General features: G+C 43.9%; 2 protein-coding genes across 2 annotated transcripts; both read left to right on the plus strand.

Moving 5' to 3' along the window:
• The first annotated feature begins 1,660 nt into the window (after positions 1-1,660).
• On the plus strand, positions 1,661-4,638 carry LOC134481969 (granzyme-like protein 2). Its single transcript, NM_001433191.1, has 5 exons — positions 1,661-1,744; positions 2,905-3,055; positions 3,380-3,512; positions 3,735-3,989; positions 4,401-4,638. Exons 1-5 carry the CDS (start codon positions 1,690-1,692, stop codon positions 4,551-4,553), a joined length of 747 nt encoding a protein of 248 aa, NP_001420120.1. The 5' UTR covers positions 1,661-1,689; the 3' UTR covers positions 4,554-4,638.
• Positions 4,639-12,913: 8,275 nt separating this feature from the next.
• LOC148000958 (mast cell protease 1-like) lies at positions 12,914-15,116 on the plus strand. The gene is made up of 5 exons (XM_087586853.1): positions 12,914-12,956; positions 13,186-13,336; positions 13,853-13,988; positions 14,191-14,451; positions 14,849-15,116. The coding sequence occupies exons 1-5, from the start codon at positions 12,914-12,916 to the stop codon at positions 14,990-14,992; spliced, it is 735 nt and encodes a 244-aa protein (XP_087442979.1). The 3' UTR covers positions 14,993-15,116.
• The last annotated feature ends 2,557 nt before the right edge of the window (positions 15,117-17,673 follow it).

The raw sequence follows: 17,673 nt of genomic DNA on the forward strand, positions 1-17,673 counted from the left end.
GGTTTGGTTTCATTTTTTTAATTCTTTAATCTCTTTTTACAGTCCAGTCTTTATCCCCCTCCCGGTCCTCCCAGCAAACACTCCATGCCATACCTTCTCTCCCTGCAACTTCCTCCTCCAAGACGTCTCCAACCCCCAGATCCAACCTACCAGATTTCCGCATTCTCCGAGGCCTCAAATCTCTCCAGGTTTAGGTTCATCTTCTCTCACGGAGTCCAGAACAGGCAGTCCTCTGCTGTATATGTGTTGAGGGCCTCATATCAGCTCGTGTATGCTGCCTGGTTGGTGGTTCTGTGTCTGAGAGATCTTGGGCATCCAGGTCAGTTGAGACTTCTAGGCCACCCTCCTCATCAGCTTCTTACAGTTTTTCCCTAATTCAACCACAGGGGTCCCCTTGGGGACCTTTTTTGTGATGGAGTGTTCTAGGACCTTGTCAGTTATAGCTAATATCCTTGGACACCTCCTCAACATTCACCAGAACCACCAGCTTTAATACTTTGTATTCAGAAAACAATGGAATTTCTTAAACAATCCTTGAATGCCAACGCTGTGTCTGGGCCAGTGTTTTGCATTCTGTGTTACAAATATTTGAGTCTTAATAAAGAAATCTGTATGCAGGAAAGGGATGACATTGCTTCTTTTCATGGGTGTGGAGCTTAAAACAATCTTGTACACCACCTTCTGTTCACCCTTTTATATCTCGTGGTTTCTGTTGCCAGATATTCTCAGAAAGTTACTGTATGATGTCTGTTCACTAACCCCATCATAAAAGCACATATCAAGGCTAGTCATGTCAGTCCTGGAAAGTCTTGCCCTTGTCTGGGATGCCTCTTTCTTTCTAAATTCTTCTTCATATTTAACCAGTTACTAAGGGTGAGGAAGATGCAAAGGTCTTGCCTCCCACTCTCTTCCTTCCTCTAAGGATGGTCTATGAGCTTGGGAAATCCACTGTTCTCTGATACCTCCCCCCAGGTTGCCTGGTCCAGCTCCAGCAAGGCCTCTCTACCTCATCTTAGAACAGTAGCCAACTCTCTTCACCTTGCCCAAAGGCAGACTGGAGATGACACAGGACAGTCCCAGTATGTACATCAGAAACTTCAGAAGGGGACTAAATTGTTGAATGCCCAGAGCAATATGTAGACTCATTCCTCTGCAACAGGGCCAGGTCAGCACCTCTCATATAATATTTCTTGACTCAGAGCCCTGGTGTGAGTTTAGAGTCACAAGGCTTAAATCTGAAACCAAAAGTCCTTGTGCCAACAACAACAACAACAACAACAACAACAACCACAACAACACACCTCATAGAGAGTAGCATGGGGTTTAGATATGTTGTTTTTAAAGGAGACAATTAACCTGATCACAGTCTCAAGTCACAGAGGCATCCTCCAGCAATACCCTGAGCAGGAGAGGAGACTTGCCCTCTGCCTCGTGCGGAAGGCCTCAACAGGCTCTTCTGCCCTTCTCAGTGTCCAGCATTCCTGTGGGGAACGTGGTCGTGCTCACCATCAACTGACAATAGTGTGTTTCCTGTGCCTTCACCACAGAGATGTGGCAAGAGCCCGGATCTCAAATATCACACAGGAAATAAGAGGTCTCTGGCTCTGTGCCTCTTTCCTCACCTGATGGTTTAAAAGTTGTGAGAAGTAACGAAGTGACCAGTTGAGACCTGGTCAGACCCTGAAGAGGATGTTCCTGTTCCTGTTCTTCCTGGTGGCCATCCTACCAGTCAACACTGAAGGAGGTAAGCAGCCATCTGCACTCCTAGAAGTGTGGCATGCGGCTCCCAGCACTGACACCTGCATGGTGCTCAGTCGGGCTGTATCTAAGATATACTCCTGACTTGGTTCATCTGAGAAGTTAGCTGAGCCCGAGCTCTAGCACTGGATAAATAGGTCCCCAAAAGCACAGTGAACTATTTGCAGTGGCACCTGGTGAGTGAGACCTTAGTCACCTAAAAGTGACAGATTATGAAAATATCATAGGACCCCACTAGAAGCTGCAGTTGAAAATGAGGGCTGGAAGCTCCAATTGTACAAAACTCAGAGCAAACAGCTTTACCCAGGGGCTGCCACCTGGATTAAGACTAGAAGAATTCTTCTACTCAGGTTTCCAGGGTCACCCTGTTCTTGTCTCTCTTCTTCTGAACCATACAGGTCCACCATGACACTTAGCCACAATCTAACAGAGCCAACAAAGTGTAGCTTCATTTCTTCTCTACAGCTTGATGGAAACAAGCAGACACAGGATCCTCCAACCCATTTCCTCTCCTCTCTATGATCCCTACCAGTCTTCTATGTGCTCCCTTCTTCATCCTGAAGGCTATCTCAGTGCCTCAGGAAGACCAATCTATGCTGAAGTTCAGATACATTAGGAGGTCTCCTCCCAGCCTCTCACTTAGCACACTTGAGAGTTGCTCAGTGGTTATACAACAAACCCGTCTCTACGTGGAGTTCTCAGTACGTACCATGAATCAGAATAGAGGAAAAGCAGCCAGAGTTTTCTACCTCAACATCATGCTTACTAAGTGAGCAGGACACCAGGTGAATCATGAGACAGGAACAAGTGTAGCTGTGTGGAGTGTGTCTACATCTACTGCACAATGTGTGCTGAATTTGACCTTAATGTGTACACGAGATTTGATTTGAATCAGGAGAAAGTCTTCGCATTATCAGGAAGAAATGGCAAACCAGGGGAAAGTGATTCCATGCATCAGGCTCTGCACCATCCCTTGAAGCATCCGAGCGCCCTTTCTCATTGTGTGATGGCACCACAACAGGATCTTTTTTCCCTCTGTGTCAAGTCCACAGACTTGCCAAGCATGAAATGTCCCTTATCATAGCCTCCAGGATTGTTGCACAGTTTCAACGAGCACCAAGATTCAGAATAAGCTTTCTTTTTCAGGAGAGATCATATGGGGTACAGAGTCCAAACCCCACTCCCGGCCCTACATGGCATCCTTAATGTTTTATTATGGTAATTCATATCGCCATTACTGTGGTGGTTTCCTGGTGGCAAAAGACATCGTAATGACAGCAGCTCACTGTAATGGAAGGTAAGGAGAAGCAAGTGGTTCTTTGATGCCTGGGACTGACCAAATAACAACAGATCCTGGCTGTCCCTAAACACGTAGAACCAAAGGTGAAGATCAACCAGACTTTTTCCTATTTGACCTAAAGTGATTGTGAAACTCAGGACCAGATTGTGTCAGTGAAGAGTCTGAATGGCTGGGTGGTTATTGAAGACCAATGCAACAAGTTCCCCATAAATTCTTGCTATTTGACTCAGGCATGCTCTGCATTACTCTGAGCCCTCAGCCTGCATTTCGGGGACTGCTTCATTGCTCCTGCCTTGCACATAACCCATCTTCTTTTCACAGTAATATAAAAGTAACCTTAGGTGCTCACAATATCAAGAAACAAGAAAAAACCCAGGTCATCGCTGTTGTAAAAGCCAAACCTCACGAGAACTATGACAGACATTCACGGTTTAATGACATCATGCTCCTGAAGGTACTGTTTTCCCGATCTCTGGTTTACTCCCATAGATCACTAGTGTATCAGTCCCATTTTCTCTTCTTAGTGGCTGATCTATTGGTCCTACGGCAATAGAATGGGGCTACAGTGGGATTGGGGGAGCTTTGAAAATGGGGAAGATATGGGCAACCTCATGACTGGTTTAAGCTTGCTGAGAGTACCAGAACTTAAGTGGCGTTCTTCCATCTTTCCGACCAGTTGGAACGCAAAGCTCAACTCAATGGTGCTGTGAAGACGATTGCCCTTCCTAGGAGCCAGGACTGGGTGAAACCTGGGCAGGTGTGCACAGTGGCAGGTTGGGGATGCTTGGCCAATTGTAGTTTGTCTAACACACTTCAAGAAGTGAATCTAGAAGTTCAGGAAGGCCAGAAGTGTGAAGACATGTCCAGAAACTACAACGACTCCATCCAGCTTTGTGTGGGAAACCCCAGCGAGGGGAAGGCTACTGGTAAGGTAAGGACATAACCATTTTTAAATGTTTGCCTAGCGGCAGAGCGATACTGCAGACACACAGCCAGGCCTTCTCCAGATGCAGAACCATGGCTAGTCTAAAGAACATGCAGGGAACAACATATGGGGATCTGGCATTTTCCCTCAGTCAACCTTTTGTCCTTTTGCCATAGGAAAATGGAAGAGCTAATTCTAGTTGGCCTGAAGGAAGGACACAGCCAAGCAGAGATACACTAGTCAGTGAGTCACAGACTCTCTACTCTGTCCTGTTAAGAACAGAGGTCAATGGGGGCACTAGTGTTTCCCATCTGAAAACCAGGCCTAAGTGGAAACAGAGAAGAACATGGAGAATATGGGTCTGGAAAGAGGTGATAGGAGGCTATTCAATAAGACTTCCCCTTTTTCTGTCCACAGGGAGACTCAGGGGGTCCCTTTGTGTGCGATGGAGTGGCCCAGGGCATTGTCAGTTATCGCTTGTGTACTGGGACACTTCCTCGAGTATTCACCAGAATCTCCAGCTTTATACCGTGGATTCAGAAAACAATGAAACTCCTTCAACAATCCTAGAACACAAAACCTGTGTCTGGGCCAATGTCCAGCATCCTGGGGTATGGCTATCTGAGTCTTAATAAAGAAATCTGTCTGCAGTAAAGAGATGGTGCTGCTGTCTTCCATGAGTGCAGAGCTTAAAACCTTTTTATATGCCACCTTCTTCTTCACCCTCTTTTGTCTCATGGTTTCTGTCTTCAGAGACTCTCATAAAGCTTGTGCGTCAAACCTGTGCAATGACCCCATCATAATAGCACATATAAAGGCCAGGACGGTCAGTCCTGGAAAGTCCTACCTTTGTCTGAGAAGGATGCCTTCTTTCTTTCTAAATTCTTCTTCACCCCTTACAGACTTTTGAGGATGAGAAGGATCAAAAGATTTTGCCTCCCACTCTCTTCATTCCCCTAAGGTCTGTCTATGGTCCTGGGAAATCTACTGTACTTGGGTATTTCCCCAATGTCGCCTAGTCCAGGTCCAGCAAGGCCTCTCTACCAAGCTGTCACCTCATCTTAGAACTGTAGCCACCTCTCTTCTCCTTGCCCAAAGGGACTCAGGTGATGAAACAGGACAATCCCAGTATGCAAATCAGAAGCTTTAGAAAGGGACCAAATTGTTGAATGCCCACTCCAGTATGCAGACTCATTGTTCTGCAGCAGGGCCAGGCCAGCACCTCTCATAATATTTCTTGTCTCAGAGCCCTGGTGTGAGTTTAGAGTCACGAGCAATCCACTGACTAACTAGTGTCTTAGTCACCTTGTGTACCCAGTCATGGAGGCAGCTTGATATCTTTTAAAACACACACAGAAACACACACACACACACACACACACACACACACACACACACACACACACACACAATTTTTCACATGTTCTCCCTGCATCTTGAACATTCCCAACCCCTCTCGGCTCCCTATCATCTCTGTACACCCTAGGCTTTCCTCACAAATATCTCTCTCATGTTCATGTCTATGTGCTGAGTTTTGTAACCCACTAATGTTAACAATGACCAGCTGTGTAACTGAGTTTGGATCTTTCCATTGGAGCCTGGTTGGCTCAGCAGAGGACACTCAGCTAAACACAGTGACTTCCTCCTCCCCTCCCAGAAACTATCAATAGCCAGTATTCAAGAGATAACGAGTGGAACTCCTCAAGTCTCTCCCCTTCCTTGACTGGTTGTTGCTTGGATTAGTCTTATGTGGCCCAGGACCAGGAACTACAGTTGGCATGAACTGATGATTGTCATAACTGTATCCAGTCTAGAGAATGGAGTTTGAGCCCTTACCCTGTCTTCCAGCTCTTGCCTACTTCTCATGCTCCCACATTAGTGTTCCCTGAGCCCTTGAAAGTGTGGGCTAAGTGACTTGTTTAGGGATGGACACACAACCACCACTTATTTCTGCATCTTGTTCCCCAGGGATCTCTGCATTCACCCCACTATTCTTCAGAAGGAGAGGTGTCTCTGAGTAAGGCTGGGATCCACTTTTTTCTATGGGGAAAGCATGGGGATTTGGAAGGCAGTTTGCTGCTATGTAAGTTTACTTCCCTGTATGTTTCTAGCCAGGCTGACAGTACCAGGCATTGGTGCCCTCCACCATGGTGTGGGTTTTGAATCTGATTACAGGGCAGTTGGTTATCATCAAAACACAGAAGCTGATATTGCACATGTGGGCACATCTGACTTTTCATTTGGTTCCTTTATACTTTTTAATATCAGCTAATTCTCCCCTCCTGCCTACACCGTCAGCTTTCAACCCCTTGCCTCTCTTACTACCTAAATCTTTGTACTTTGGTATTCTCTTTCCTTACTACCTATGTTTTCATAATCATCCTTCTTGAATGTAATCCCTACTGTTTCTTTTTCTCTTTTCTGGTTTCCAGATACTCCTTGTTAGACACACAAACCATACATTAACATAGCTGGGATCCTCATATGAGAGAGAAGGTGAGGGTTTTGTGCTTGGAGTCCTGGGATATCTCACTCAGAAAAAAACAAAATTGCCATTCCATCCATTCTGCTGAAATTTTTCCTTTTTTTATATGTAGCACATTTTTATTATCTATTCATCAGTTAATGGGCTAGAGGGTGCGTCTAGTTCCTAGTTTCTGTAAATACGGCAGCCATGAACACAGATGTGCAGATATCTATGTCCTAGCAAACAGAGTTCTTTGGACAAGTGCTCAGGAGTGACTTAGCCAGAACACGTGGTAATTTTAATTTAGGTTTTGGGGAGTTTTGGTGGTGGTGGTAGTGGCGGTGGCAGTGGTGATTTTTGAGAAATCTCAGGATTGATTTCCAATGTAGCTGCACCTCATTTACATTCTGAGGTAAATGTGAAGGGTTCTCTAATCCCTACGTCTACACCAGCATCGGCTGTTCACATTCTTGATGATGACTATTGTACTGGAGTAATGAAGTGGAAACATAAGGGTTCTCTGGAAAGTCAGTTAGACGGTGTTTTCCTGGGGCAAGCATGTGAAAGTGGGCACAAATGTGAAAGGCTCAGACAGACTTGTGAAGCAACATTTTGCTGAAGAGGACACAGGAGAGAGGATGTTCTGCTAAAGCAAGCATGTATGCGGGCACAATGAAGGAGTCTACGCTAACCACACACATGTATTGTTCTGCTTTACATCACATAGTTGTGTTGCATTTGTCAGGACTCCACAGAGAGAAACGCACCAAGAATCTTCTGGTGGTGTGCTGCAGTTTCTTGTGCTTCCTCGGACTAGGGCTGTACTGATTCAAGAACGTGTTAAGGAAAGATACACGCTGAGGCAAGGCACGTGGAAGTCACGTGATGTTTGGAAGGTACAAATAGGACTCCATGGAGTGACAAGGACAGAGCTCAGCTTGATAGAACAGCTAGCTGTGCAACCCTTATGAGGCTCGAGTCTTTGCTGATCTCTGCTTCTCCGAGAAAGGCACAGTTGAAAACTTCTCCTCCTGTTCGTCCTGTTCCTCCTGGTCTCTCCTGCTGACTCAAGCTGAGACTGAGGCCTGGCTGTTTCTACTAGGTTGTGTCACTCCTGTTGCTAACCTGACTCTACCAAACTGGACTGCTGGTGTATCTGTGAAGTATTTATGAGTGGATTGACCTGCCACTGCCTGCTAACCTATGAACTAACTGCCAACTTCCAACAGCACAGACAGGAGTTGCTCCAAAGAACCTTTCTAAACAGGTCCACTTCTCCTGGATCCTTTCCTTTCTACTACTGGTGGGTAGTGGACTACAAGGGAGGTTAAAGAATTTAAGAATCATCTTTAAAAATACAGTTTGAAAAAATTAAAATTATATAGTAGCATGAATCCTTTTTTTTTTTTTTTCGGAGCTGGGGACCGAACCCAGGGCCTTGAGCTTCCTAGGCAAGCGCTCTACCACTGAGCTAAATCCCCAACCCCAGTAGGATGAATCTTAAAGTGGCTTTAATCTAGATTTACCAAGTGGTTAAGGATGTTGAAGACTTTTTAAAGTGTTTCTTACTGGACATTTATGTTCCTTCTCTTTAGAGCTATTTGTTTAGTTCTGTTGTAGTCCCTATTTAATCTTTTTAGTTGGTTTTTATTTCTGCTTTACTCTTGAGAAGTTTGTACATGTGTACATGATAATCATATGTGTTCTTTATTTCCCGCCATCTCACTCCCACCATATACTTCTTTACAATGCCCTTTACACCTTCATAAAATAGAAGACAGAGAAGAACTCTAGGCCAAAGACATGGATACTATTCTCACTAAACTCATAGAAGAAAATTTCCCAAATACAAAGAAAGAGATACTCACCGGGTAAGAAGGCCCCCAGAATGCTAAGTAAGCAGTACCAGGAGAGAAATTATTCATGATGTATTATAGACAACATGCTAAAACCATAGGCAAAGGAAAGAGTGCTGAAAGCTTCAAGAAGGGCCGAGTTACAACACGGGCAGACACATCACAGTAATAGCTACTTGCTTAATGGAAACTTTTTTTTTATTGACTTGAGTATTTCTTATTTACATTTCGAATGTTATTCCCTTTCCGGGTTTCCGAACAAACATCCCCCTAATCCCTCCTCCTCCCCTTCTTTATGGGTGATCCCCTCCCCACTCTCCCACCATTGCCGTCCTCCCCCCAAGAATCACATTCACTGGGGGTTCAGTCTTAGCAGGACCAAGGGCTTCCCCTTCCACTGGTGCTCTTACTAGGATATTCATTGCTACCTATGAGGTCAGAGTCCAGGGTCAGTCCATGTATAGTCTTTAGGTAGTGGTTTAGTCCCTGGAAGCTCTAGTTGCTTGGCATTGTTGTTCATATGGGGTCTCGAGCCCCTTCAAGCTCTTCCAGTTCTTTCTCTGATTCTTTCAACGGGGGTCCTATTCTCAGTTCAGTGGTTTGCTGTTGGCATTCGCCTCTGTATTTGCTGTATTCTGGCTGTGTCTCTCAGGAGAGATCTACATCTGGCTCCTGTTGGCCTGCACTTCTTTGCTTCATCCATCTTGTCTAATTGGGTGGCTGTATATGTATGGCGCACATGTGGGGCAGGCTCTGGATAGGTGTTCCTTCTGTCTCTGTTTTAATCTTTGCCTCTCTATTCCCTGCCAAGGGTATTCCTGTTCCCCCTTTTAAAGAAGGAGTGAAGCATTCACAGTTTGATCATCTGTCTGGAGTTTCATGTGTTCTGTGTATCTAGGGTAATTCAAGCATTTGGGCTAATAGCCACTTATCAATGAGTGCATACCATTTGTGTTTTTCTGTGATTGGGTTACCTCACTCAGGATGATATTTTCAAGTTCCAACCATTTGTCTATGAATTTCATAAAGGCATTGTTTTTGATAGCTGAGTAATATTCCATTGTGTAGATGTACCACATTTTCTGTATCCATTCCTCTGTTGAAGGGCATCTGGGTTCTTTCCAGCTTTTGGCTATTATAAACAAGGCTGCTATGAACATAGTGGAGCACGTGTCTTTTTTTATATGTTGGGGCATCTTGTGGGTATATGCCCAAGAGAGGTATAGCTGGATCCTCAGGTAGTTCATTATCAAATTTTCTGAGGAACCTCCAGACTGATTTACAGAGTGGTTTTACCAGTCTGCAATCCCACCAAAAATGGAGGAGTGTTCCTCTTTCACCACAACCTCGCCAGCATTTGTTGTCACCTGAGTTTTTGATCTTAGCCATTCTCACTGGTGTGAGGTGAAATCTCAGGGTTGTTTTGATTTGCATTTCCCTTATGACTAAAGATGTTGAATATTTCTTTAGGTTTTTCTCAGCCATTCGGCATTCCTCAGCTGTGAATTCTTTGTTTAGTTCTGAACCCCATTTTTTAATAGGGTTATTTGTCTCCCTGCGGTCTAACTTCTTGAGTTCTTTGTATATTTTGGATATAAGGCCTCTATCTGTTGTAGGATTGGTAAAGATTTTTTCCCAATCTGTTGGTTGCCGTTTTGTCCTAACCACAGTGTCCTTTGCCTTACAGAAGCTTTGCAGTTTTATGAGATCCCATTTGTCGATTCGTGATCTAGAGCATTAGCCATTGGTGTTTTGTTCAGGAAATTTTTTCCAGTGCCCATGTGTTCCAGATGCTGCCCTAGTTTTTATTCTATTAGTTTAAGTGTATCTGGTTTGATGTGGAGGTCCTTGATCCACTTGGACTTAAGCTTTGTACAGGGTGATAAGCATGGATCGATGTTCATTCTTCTACATGTTGACCTCCAGTTGAACCAGCACCATTTACTGAAAATGCTATCTTTTTTCCATTTGATGGTTTTGGCTCCTTTTTCAAAAATAAAGTGCCCATAGGTGTGTGGGTTCATTTCTGGGTCTTCAGTTCTGTTCCATTGGTCTATCTGTCTGTCTCTGTACTAATACCATGCAGTATTTATCACTATTGCTCTGTAATATTGCTTGAGTTCAGGGATAGTGATTCCCCCTGAAGTCCTTTTATTGTTGAGGATAGCTGTAGCTATCCTGGGTTTTTTGTTATTCCAGATGAATTTGCAAATTGTTCTGTCTAACTCTTTGAAGAATTGGATTGGTATTTTGATGGGGATTCACTAGATCGCTTTTGGTAAAATGGCCATTTTTACTATATTAATCCTGCCAATCCATTAGCATGGCAGATCTTTCCATCTTCTGAGTCTTCTTCGATTTCTTTCTTCAGAGTCTTGAAGTTCTTATTGTACAGATCTTTTACATGCTTGGTTAAAGTCACACCGAGGTACTTTATATTATTTGGGTCTATTATGAAGGGTGTCGTTTCCCTAATTTCTTTCTGGGCTTGTTTCTCTTTTGTGTAGAGGAAGGCTACTGATTTATTTGAGTTAATTTTATACCCAGCCACTTTGCTGAAGTTGTTTATCAGCTTTAGTAGTTCTCTGGTGGAACTTTTGGGATCACTTAAATATACTATCATATCATCTGCAAATAGTGATATTTTGACTTCTTCTTTTCCAATCTGTATCCCCTTGATTCCTTTTGTTGTCTGATTGCTCTGGCTAGAACTTCAAGAACTATTTTGAATAAGTAGGGAGAGAGTGGGCAGCCTTGTTTAGTCCCTGATTTTAGTGGGATTGCTTCAACTTTCTCTCCGTTTAGTTTAATTTTAGCAACTGGTTTGCTGTATATGGCTTTTACTATGTTTAGGTATGGGCCTTGAATACCTATTCTTTCCAGGACTTTTATTATGAAGGGGTGTTGAATTTTGTCAGATGCTTCTCAGCATCTAATGAAATGATCATGTTGTTTTGTTCTTTCAGTTTGTTTATATAATGGATCATGTTGATGGTTTTCCGTATATTAAACCATCCCTGCATGCCTGGGATGAAGCCTACTTGATCATGGTGGATGATTGTTTTGATGTGCTCTTGAATTCGGTTTGCCAGAATTTTATTGAGTATTTTTGTGTTGATATTCATAAGGGAAATTGGTCTGAAGTTCTCTTTCTTTGTTGGGTCTTTGTGTGGTTTAGGTATAAGAGTAATTGTGGCCTCATAGAAGGAATTCGGTAGTGCTCCATCTGTTTCAATTTTGTGGAATAATTTGGATAGTATTGGTATGAGGTCTTCTATGAAGGTCTGATAGAATTCTGCACTGAACCTGTCTGGACCTGGGCTCTTTTTGGTTGGGAGACTTTTAATGACTGCTTCTATTTCCTTAGGAGTTATGGGGTTGTTTAACTGGTTTATCTGTTCCTGATTTAACTTTGCTACCTCGTATCTGTCTAAGAAATTGTCCATTTCCTGCAGATTTTCAAGTTTTGTTGAATATAGGCTTTTATATTAAGATCTGATGATTTTTTGAATTTTCTCTGAATCTGTAGTTATGTCTCCCTTTTCATTTCTGATTTTGTTAACTTGGACACACTCTCTGTGTCCTCTGGTTAGTCTGGCTAAGGGTTTATCTATCTTGTTGATTTTCTCAAAGAACCAACGTTTGGTTCTATTGATTCTTTCTATGGTCCTTTTTGTTTCTACTTGGCTGATTTCAGCTCTGAGTTTGATTATTTCTTGTCTTCTACTCCTCCTGGGTGTATTTGCTTCTTTTTGTTCTAGAGCTTTTAGGTGTGCTGTCAAGCTGGTGACATATGCTCTTTCCTGTTTCTTTCTGCAGGCACTCAGAGCTATGAGTTTTCCTCTTAGCACAGCTTTCATTGTGTCCCATAAGTTTGGGTATGTACCTTCATTTTAATTAAATTCTAAGAAGTCTTTAATTTCTTTCTTTATTTCTTCCTTGACCAGGTTATCGTTGAGTAGAGCATTGTTCAACTTCCACGTATATGTGGGCCTTCTTCCCTTATTGTTATTGAAGACCCGCTTTAGGCCGTGGTGGTCTGATAGCATGCGTGGGATTATTTCTATCTTTCTGTACCTGTTGAGGCCCGTTTTTTGACCAATTCCATGGTCAATTTTGGCGAAAGTACCATGAGGAGCTGAGAAGAATGTATATCCTTTTGCTTTAGGATAGAATGTTCTATACATATCTGTTAAGTCCATTTGGTTCATGACTTCTCTTAGTCTGTCTACGTCTCTGTTTAATTTCTGAATGGGAACTTTTAAATCCAGGAGGTCTTTCTTCTTATAACCCACAAGTCTAATTAGTGCTTCCCATATATGCATGGGTATGGGTCAATTCGCTAGAGGAGGGGTTCTCAGCATTCCTAATGCTGTAATCCTCTATACCATTTCTTCAGGTTGTGGTGACCCCAAATGGTAACATAATTTTCATTGCTACTTCATAACTCTAATTTTGCTATTGTTATGAATCATATTGTAAATATCTGATATGCAGGATAGGTGATATGTGACTCTGTGAAAGGGTCTTTCTACCACCCCCCCAATGGAGTAGAGAACCACAGTTTGAGAACCACTGCACTAGATCATGGGAAACATTCATTGATTATGCTTCTTCCAGAAACCATTTACAGGAAAGAGCTCCTTGGAGGTCACCTGCCCTATCTCAGGCACAGAAGGCCACCTTTAGTATTTAATCAATGATGGGAATGGGATTAATGAAGATATGTTCAATATCAATATGTGGAAGGGCTTGAGCCCCATGTGAGGTGGGGTGGGCTTCGAGCAGTCGCTCAGCTTTAGCCCCATATTTCTCTGGCAGTACTGTGTTGGGGGACCCTGCAAGCTTGTGACTGGGGACTGGGTGTTCCTTGTTCCAGAGGAGATTGTTGGTGGTGTGGAGTCTATTCCTCACTCCCGCCCTTACATGGCCCATCTGAAGATCACCACTGAGAAAGGTTATGTGACCTTCTGTGGTGGGTTTCTCATAAGCCGTCAATTTGTGCTGACTGCTGCACACTGTAATGGAAGGTAAGAGGCTTCTCTTCCTGTGAAGACATGCATGAGCCATGGTCACAGAGCAGCAGAGCCTTGGGGAAGTCTCTGAGCCCTTTTCAACTTCAGTTGGGCTCTCGTTACACAGAGCAGAAAACAAAGCACAGGACCACTCACTGGATCATTCCTGTGACGTATCCGTTGTCACAGGTCTGAGGTTTAAGCAGGGCTCTGGTCAGTAGTAAAATCACAGCCCTTATCTTGTCCTAGTGGTAGCAGAAATGATAGATGACCTGGCATGTAATTCAATGTAGAGTGCCTTTCATCCATGTGCAAAACCATGGGTTCAGTTGAATGCAAGTCCTAGGTGTAGGGTGTGGAAGAGTTCTTAATTCTGTGTTTCCCTGAGCCCTGTAGCACTGGTCCTGGGTCCGCCATCTCAAGTTAATCTATGGGCTGTGCCCAGGGATAGAGAAGAAAGAACCTAGTGCCCCTCTCCTTTGAAGGAGTTCTTCTCATACGACTTTTCATTGCTTCTTTCTCTATCTACAGAGAAATCACAGTTACCCTTGGAGCCCATGACGTGAGCAAGCGAGAATCCACACAGCAGAAGATAAAAGTCGAAAATCAAATCATTCACAAAAATTACAATTTCTTTTTCAATATTCATGACATCATGTTACTGAAGGTGCCCTCATTTATTTGGTCTTCCTTTATTTAGGTCTCCCCTCTTTAATTCTCCCCCTGGCCTAGTCCATTGAATTCTCTCTTGTCCATTCCTTTTCCTCAGAACCCACTCCTGAATTCTATGTCATTATGGACCCGCTGTGGAAGGACCCATGGCTAAGCATCCTTCTCTGATTTGCCATCCCTTCTTTCCTTTAAAACAGCTTGAAAAACAAGTTGAGTTGACTCCTGCTGTGGATGTAGTTCCTCTGCCTAGTCCTTCTGACTTTATAGACCCTGGGACCATGTGCCAGGCAGCTGGATGGGGGCAAACTGGAGTGACAGATCCTACCTCATATACATATACACTGAGAGAAGTTGAATTGAGAATCATGGATGTAGAGGCCTGTAAAATCTTTAGTGAGTATGACTATAATTTCCAGATGTGTGTGGGCAGTCCTGGAAGGAAGAGATCACCATATGAGGTGAGTACACACCTGCTCTTCCTCCCCATATCAGGAGACAGTGTCAGTGAAGGAAATGTGCCAAACAGCTCCCCATGACAGTGACTAATGCCTGTGTCCTTAGCTCCAATCCCTAAGGCTCTGGAAACTGACATTCTCCCTGTCCATCTCATCTCCCTGTGCCCAAACCTTTCCTACATCCTTCTTACCCAGCTAGATACTAGACATGAAGGAAGTAAAGAGAGACATGTTAGCACTGCAGCAAGGATAGAGGGAGGGGAATCAGGCATTAAATTCCTACCTTATGACCCATAGCCAGCCAGGATCTTGTACCTCATTCCAGGATTACCTATCTTTGAGCTTGTATATGGGAATCCAATATTTGCTCATACCTTGATTTTTCTTACTTATTAGGGAGACTCCGGGGGGGCCACTACTGTGTGCTGGTGTGGCCCATGGTATTGTATCTTATGGAGGAGAAGATGCAAAGCCCCCTGCAGTCTTCACCCGAATCTCCCCATATCTACCCCGGATTCATACAGTCCTAAGTGCAAGTAGCTGAAAAGCCTGACCTGCATGAGTCAGACTCTCCAAGCCTGAGCTCATCTGGTACATTTTGGGTTCAACAGAGCCTGTCCCAAACAGTCCCTAGACTGTCCCCAGCTGTCTCGAAGACAATCTCAAAGATACACAAGTCTGTGATGACGGATTGTTCCCTGTAATGCACCTCAATAAAAACATAACTTCCAACAGCTGTGTGACTCAACTCTGGGTTCTAATCACTCTGTCCCTCTCTAAACACAACGAAGAAATGATTTAATATCTTGCTATGCTAACCATCTAGAATAATTGACTTTCAGGCACATGTGTACCACATTAATGAATTGTGGATTAATGAATATTATCTAACATGCATGGCTGTGTACAGAAAGATTTCACATCCAGGATAACCAGGTCCACTTTCCCCGTATTCCCTTTTCCAATTCCCTCTAGTGGGTGGTGAGCTACAAAGGAGGATAAAGTGTTTTAGAACCATCATTTAAAGTAGGCCTTGAAAAACATGAAAGTTACACACCACTATGTCAAACTTTTCATGCTATAATGCAAAGCTACTAAATGTTAGCTTGGAGTCACATTTGTGCACAGAATATAGCTGAACATTCAATTACTTCTAGTATCACAATATTAACTGTCTTCTAAACTGGACACAATAATAAATACCTGTAACCCTTTCTCTTGGGAGGAACAGGCAGGACGAGCAGGATTCAAGACATACCCTAGTCTATATATGTCGTTCAAGGCTAACCCTGGACTTCATGAAAGCATGTCTCAAATAAAAAATGAAAGGGGAGGGAGCGGGGTGGAAGGGAAAGAGGACTAAAAGAAGGAAAGAGAGGGAAAGGGGGAGGAAGAGAGGAAATTAACCCCTCCTGGGTGGCAGCTCTCCCTGACACAGCTGCATGCACTCTACAATGTGATAGCCCAGCTTTCCCAACAGCCTTACAATGGTGTAGATGATATTTTGAGCGTACACTGTATAAAATATGCTGTGAATTGATAAACCTTTTGAACAGTTTGTTATGGCTCATGTCTTTGAAAACTGGGTCCCCACCTACTGGTACTACATTTGGAAGTTTGTAGAACCCTAAGAGTTGCAGCATCCTGGAAGGAAGTTGTTTGCTGTAGGCTGGTTGTCAGGTTTGTGTTAGAATCCCACTTCCTGTCTGCTGATGCAGTGCGACTCATCCTTCACAGTCCTGCCACAATGTCTTTCTATCATGAACTTGTCCTCAAACTGTAACCCTCAGATGGGGACCTAATATGCCTTCCTTGACACAACACCATTGGCAGGTTTCATCAGTCATTGGCTTTAAATAAAGGCAGGATCTCCTCCCGACCCCCATTCTTTCGTAACTAATCCCACTCCTGGCTTCATGACCTTCACAGCATATTTGAACTCTCCAGTACACAACATATAAAGTAGACAAGGGAGGTAGCAGAGACAGCAGAATTCTGGGAAATTATAGCAGAAAAAGAGAATGCAGGCAAATCATGTGGTCAGTGTTTATGAGGTTGATGTCCTGCTGGGAACTGAACTTAATCTCCTCCCTCATCTTGAGCCAAGCCAAGAAACATAACCCAGGGCTGACGTTATGGTGCTGGCATCCTAGTTCTCTATGACCTACCCTCTCCCTCATTTTCTTTCTTCTTTCCATTTTTATTAAACTATTCATTCCATTTCTTTACATCTCAAATGATATCCCACTTCCCAGTTACTCCTCCAACAACCTCCCATTTCATGATATCCCACTACCCAGGTACCTCTCTCCCAGCTCCCAACCCACAACCACCCTCACCACTCCACTTTGCCTATATGGAGTGTGCTTGCCCACCCACCTCACTCTCCTGCCACACTGTTCCAGCATCCCCCTACACTGGAGCATCAAGTCTCTTGAGACTAAGGACCTCCCTTTCCATTGATGGCTAGCAAGACCATCCTCTGCTACATATGTATCTGGAGCCATGAGTCCCTCCAGGTACTTTGGTTGGTGGCTTAGAATCTGGGAGAACTGGGTGGTCAGACCAGCCTATGTTATTTTTCCAATGGGATTGCAATCCACCTCAGCTCCTCCAGTCCTTCTGCCAATGAGGAAGGTAAGGTGACTGCCCCCATCCCCAAACAAAGATGTGGCATCAAGTCCTAAACCTAATTGCAAGCTGAAATGGGTACGTAGAAGAGGGAGAGGCTCCCTCTTATCCACTCATTAATTTCCTCTCTTCCCCACCCCCAACAGGGAGAGTCTGGAAGACCTTTCCTGTGTGCTGTGATAGCCCAAGGCATTGCATCCTATGTACATCAGAGTGCAAACCCCCTGCTGTCTTCACCAGAATCTCCCATTATTGACCTGGATCAAAAACATCTTGAGGGAGAATTATTAACTCTGGAGCTCAGGGTCGGCCTATGAGGAAATCTGGAGCTGGAACAGTACAGGTTTTTGTGCCATGTGATTGGCCCATCTACTTGCTGATGAAGCCTTGCCAGAGCCCTGGGCTTCCAGAGGTTCTTACAGGCCACAGAAGGTCCCTAAATGTCAATAAAGCTCACTAAAGACCCAGATTCTAGACTGCAGTGTGTATCTCCTCTCAGCTGCTTTCTTCTCCTTGGGCACAGCAACCTATTTCACAGCTGATTTGGAGGAGGGTATGAGGGGGGCAGAGGTGGTATGAAGGAGCAGGCAGAGA

The sequence above is a fragment of the Rattus norvegicus genome, chromosome 15 (assembly GCF_021556685.1).
Source record: "Rattus norvegicus strain SHRSP/BbbUtx chromosome 15, alternate assembly SHRSP_T2T, whole genome shotgun sequence".
Classification (NCBI taxonomy): domain Eukaryota; kingdom Metazoa; phylum Chordata; class Mammalia; order Rodentia; family Muridae; genus Rattus; species Rattus norvegicus.